The sequence below is a fragment of the Sinocyclocheilus grahami genome, unplaced genomic scaffold (assembly GCF_001515645.1).
Source record: "Sinocyclocheilus grahami isolate Dianchi unplaced genomic scaffold, SAMN03320097.WGS_v1.1 scaffold77.1, whole genome shotgun sequence".
Classification (NCBI taxonomy): domain Eukaryota; kingdom Metazoa; phylum Chordata; class Actinopteri; order Cypriniformes; family Cyprinidae; genus Sinocyclocheilus; species Sinocyclocheilus grahami.
In genome coordinates this window covers 1,339,155-1,344,035 of record NW_015505256.1, presented here as the reverse complement: position 1 = coordinate 1,344,035, position 4,881 = coordinate 1,339,155, and the positions used below count along the sequence as shown (strand labels likewise).

General features: G+C 41.7%; 1 protein-coding gene across 1 annotated transcript; it reads right to left on the bottom strand.

Annotated features, from left to right (window-relative positions):
• Window positions 1-1,186: 1,186 nt before the first annotated feature.
• dkk1a (dickkopf WNT signaling pathway inhibitor 1a) lies at window positions 1,187-3,392 on the bottom strand. The gene is made up of 4 exons (XM_016273343.1): window positions 3,017-3,392; window positions 2,710-2,851; window positions 2,462-2,620; window positions 1,187-1,848 (listed from the first exon to the last, which is right to left on the bottom strand). The coding sequence occupies exons 1-4, from the start codon at window positions 3,233-3,235 to the stop codon at window positions 1,598-1,600; spliced, it is 771 nt and encodes a 256-aa protein (XP_016128829.1). The 5' UTR covers window positions 3,236-3,392; the 3' UTR covers window positions 1,187-1,597.
• Window positions 3,393-4,881: the final 1,489 nt, after the last annotated feature.

Here is a 4,881-nt window from a genome sequence, read left to right as displayed (position 1 = left end):
ATATATATATATATATATATATATATATATATATATATATATATATATATATATATAGTGGTGTTCAGGGTATAATATTCAGTCATGATTATACCTCCCTGAATATCTTCAGGTCAATCAACTATATTGATCAGATGCAAAACATTAATGCCATCAACTACAGACTGCACTAATAAAGTTGCTATCTTAGTGAACCCAGAACTCTCTCTATACTATATACTCTACGCTACACATGCTGTGTGCGTGCCAAACAGGCCACATAATAAAGTAATTAAAGGGTCAGATATCTCTATGATTAACCTGCAATTCAGACCTGACTGCAGGACTAATTAGAAGTTAGCCAGACACACCAAAGGTTGTTGCTGCTGATCCTCTTGTACTTCCTCGGGATTCTTCTCGTTTGATATCCTCCTGTCGGCTTTGTTCTTCCCTGCTGTTTGGGCCCATTCAGGCTTTCATGTGGTCAGGTGTTTTTCTGCAGACAGGGATATGGCTACCGAGAGGATTCCGGCTCTTCAGATGAGCTCGGAGCTTGTTTATTTGCCATGAAAGCTTCCGCTAGGGGTTCACAAATGCATTACGATTTATGAAATTGCAGTGGAAGTCTATGCAGGAAGTGTGCATTGGTTGCCCCAATACTTTTATTTTAAGTGCACCTCTTGTTTTTGTTTGTTTTTACAAACTGGAATGCAAGATGAAATAAAAAAAATGCATTGAAATTTATGAAGTTGCAGTGGAAGCCTATGACGAAAGTGTACATAGGTTGTCCAAAGTCTTCTATTTTAAGTGCACTTCTTCTTCTTCTTCTTTTTTTACAAACTAGAATACAAGTTAAAATTGAGCAAACATAGTTTTGCATTGTTTTCTACCTGAGCTCTGTGCATTGAATTAGGATACTTCTTCACATTAAGGTTTGCATTTATCCATTTAGGAAATGTTTTTATCCAAAGCGACTTTGCTACACAGAATATATTGCATTGTTTGTCAAGGTAAAGTTCTAGATGATGCTGGAAGCGTAACCCACTGAATAAATTAAACAATGTATGTCATTAGACTGTAAAAACCTTCCTACGTGGTTTCTTTAGATTGCAGTTGTGGCAGTAGAAATCGTAAAAAGTCCATTAATTGTTATTATCATATCATTTATATATTTTAATCAGACAAATATCTTTACAATTTGCTTAAAATAAAAATAGAGTACTGATAACCATCTAAATCACATGGCTTGCACATTTACAATATTGATGTTTGAATCATAAAATGCTACTTTTACAGGATCCATATGCTCAGTGTTAAGTGCAATTTCTGACTACGTATTTACAATACAGTAATTTACTGCAAGAACAATAAGAAGTTCCTTATAAAGGGAAACAAAAGCAATCTGCCTTTTGTGATGACCCAGGGAAAAAGTCTTAAATAGCAGAGTGTACAATAAGAAACATCCCTATGGTGCAGTTTCACTGCATCCGTCCAGGAAATATGATCAGTCCTTTTATTGGCGGATCCTTCCGTGGAATCAGTTTTCCTTTGCTGCCGCTGCATGTGTGTCTGCATGCATGCGTGTGGTGTGTGTGGAGCAGAGAGCGGTTCTGCCGGGTCAGCGCGGTTGGCAGGTGTGGAGGTTTCGGCTTTCTGCTCCGGGTTTCTCTCTCTGGCCTCGGCAGGTCAGGCCGGAGCCGCAGTCACAGCGCTGGAAGATCTCCAGACTGTGAGCTCCTTTCCGCCGGTGGCGCGTGCACACCTGCCCCTCCATCAGCACGGGCTTACAGATCCGTGACCAGAAGTGCCGGGCGCAGCAGAGCCCTTCCAAACAGTCTGAAGACCTGAGACACGTCTCGCCCTCGCCACCTGACAGAGACGAGACAGATTATAAATCAGATCAGCATCCTCCAGATGTGTGCGATATCAAGCAGGTTAGAAGAACTGGAGGTTTTGAAATCAGACTTGGGCAGATCAATTAGGGATTTTATTTCAGAAAAGAGATGAGAAGAGACCAGAACAGAGAGGAGACTAAAAAGAGATGAGATTACATGAAGAGAAAAAAAATGAGGAGAGACTAGATCAAATGAGCTAAGATGAGAAAAAAAATTAAAAGGCAAAAGAAAGAAAGATGAGATCAGACGAGATTTTAAAAGTCCATTATTAGGCAGCTCAATATGGAGAACTTCGTGAGATGAGATGAGACGAATAATGGACAAAAGAGAGGAGATGACAAGAAAAGGAAAGATGAGGGGGAATAGAAGAAAGGAGAAGAGAACGGAAGAAAGTAGATGAGCTGGGAATAGGAGACAAGATGAGAACAAGAAAGGAGAAGAAACAAGAGGAGAACAAGAGAAAAGACTAGAAGGAAGGAGATGAGATGAGAGAAGAAAAGAAGAGGAGGTGAGATGAGAAGAAGAGACAAGATGAAGCAGAAAAGAGGAGAACAAGAAAAAAAGAAGCGAAGAGACAGATTTGACACCTTTGAGTGGCTGCTGTGCTTTCGCTAGGCTGGTGGTTCTTTTAGGATGTGTCCAGTTCTGTCCACGTGTTACATTCACACTAGGCTCATGCGTGTTGCCAACCGGTTGAGCGGCATCTACCGTGCCGACAGCATCTGCATCAGCAGGCTGACACACACCTGAGAGAGACACGAATGAGAAAATCAATCTTCATACAAACTATAACTGAACGTAGTAGTGAAAAGATAAGAGGATCTCTGGTGTGTACCGTTGATGCATCGGTTTCCAGCGCAGCACATGCCGTCACGAGCGCAGCGCTTCCTCCGCCTGCGGCACGAGAGACAAACTCCCCGAGAGCCGTTACAAAACTCCCCGAGCCTGCACTCATCATCAGCGGCGCAGTGCGGCGACTGTGGAAGAGTAAATAATCAGTCAACTTTATTTAAACGGCTCCTTTAAAAGCCCATATATGTAATAAAAACCCAAAGGAACTTAAAAATCATCTCAAACGGAGTTCTATTTTTTTATTATTGTTTTTTGAATCCTCTGCGTTTCAGCATCCCGTGAGCACGTACCGCCGGAGCGTGGCTGTCTGCGGCGCCGGTCACGCGAGGGCTCGCGCTCACCGCGTCACTCGGACTGGATGCTGCGGGCAGATGTCGGATGGAGTTCCGTAACACAGGTCCAACTTGAGCATCTGCAGTGATTCCTCCCCAAACCGCGAGATAAACAGGCACAACGGTGAGCAGTGAGAGCATGTTCCGCATGTTCTTCTCTGCCAGTCTGTCACGCATAATTTCCAAACTCCACAGCACTTCATGTGTCTCCCAAGAGTTTTATACATGCGGGACTGTTTGTATATTCCCGCCCCTTTTAAAAGACTGTACGAGCGCTTCAAACACGCTCTCCACCGCCCCTCTCATCGCCTGCGCAGACAGGCTGGATGAACTCATGTCTGCGCAGTCGATGGGAATAGTTCTGCTGAGGCGCGCAGCATCCCCGGCTCATGAATATTAATTAAGCCCTGCCGGCGCTGTACTGCGTACAGTTCTATTGCGTAACCTAATGAATATTCAGAAGCCACGCCCTCGTTATAATACTGAATTGTGATACGTCTTTCGCAATACTTGTGCGTAATTACCGTCGCGCCCCCTCAGAAACAGACTGACAACTTAAAGTGCTTAAAGTGGAATTTAAGGGATATCATTATACACGACAGTACCTGTCAGCAGACCTCTGCTAACTAGCTTTAGAGCTTAAACCTGATCATTTTTCTGTCAGCACATAAAAATAATATGCACGTTAATGCTTCAGGCGTTTATCTAACTCAATGCAATAAAAACAGCTCTTCCTCTTCAATTAAATGAAGTGCATCTTCTGTGGATAAACAGAGTTTAACAGAGTTCAGGATTCACAAAGATTAGGTGCATTAATAGCAGAATTATGATAATAGTTGTTGAACTATGGCCAGAATTATAAGTTTATAAAAAGTATAGAAATGCAATGGAGGAAAAAAAAAAAGAGGAAAGAAATTTCACTGAAAGAAATTAAAGTTGAATAAAAACTCTTTCCACTAACTACATTGCCGTCATTGTAGACTATTTATGTTTTCCAAACAATCGGATTGTGGTGTAGAATACATTATGGAAACACCTAACCATACTTTTCTGATCTGTATAGTAAGTTTTCAAATCTTTTAATAATACACATTTTAAAAATTGGTATGAAATCACTTTAGTTTGAACAGTTTCTTCCTTGAGGGGTTAGTTGAGTGATTAGATATTGCAGATATATTAAACAGGAACACAAAAGTGTAACTCTGTTCAATTCACTCTTTTTCATAGTTCATAGTTTCATAGAACTGACATTGACTTTGAGTTGGTGAAGGTTATAATAGACACAGTGCTCTGTGAAATTAAATGGTGAACTGCTGCCCCCTACAGGTCATGAGGCTTTATTGATAAAATCATGAAAAATCTTGTTGACTGGAGTGTTTAGTTAAAGGCAGAGTAAGTGATTTTTCAAAAACGCTTTAGAAAACTGATTCGGGCCGAATCGCAAAACAAACTTGTAGCCAATCAGCAATAAGGGGCGTGTCTACTCGTGATGTGGAGGAGAGAGTTCAGTGCACATGACGGACATTAGCCGAGCCGAGCGACAGAAAGATAGAGATGGAGGATAAAAAACAAAAGAGGAAACCGTCTGTGGAACGATAAGGCAAGAAGTAGGACCCGTGTAAATATCGGATCAGCTTTCCAGCGCTGGAGAGACTCAAGGAGTGGAGGCCTGCGATCGGACCCCGAAGTTGCTTTGTTTCTTCTCGATAGGTGAGTAAGACCGTGTCTACAACAGCTAAAGTCTGCTAACACTGGATGTGATCAAACGACTGCTGAAAACCATTTGAAATTTGTGTCAGCACGTCATAAATAGAAATCGGCAT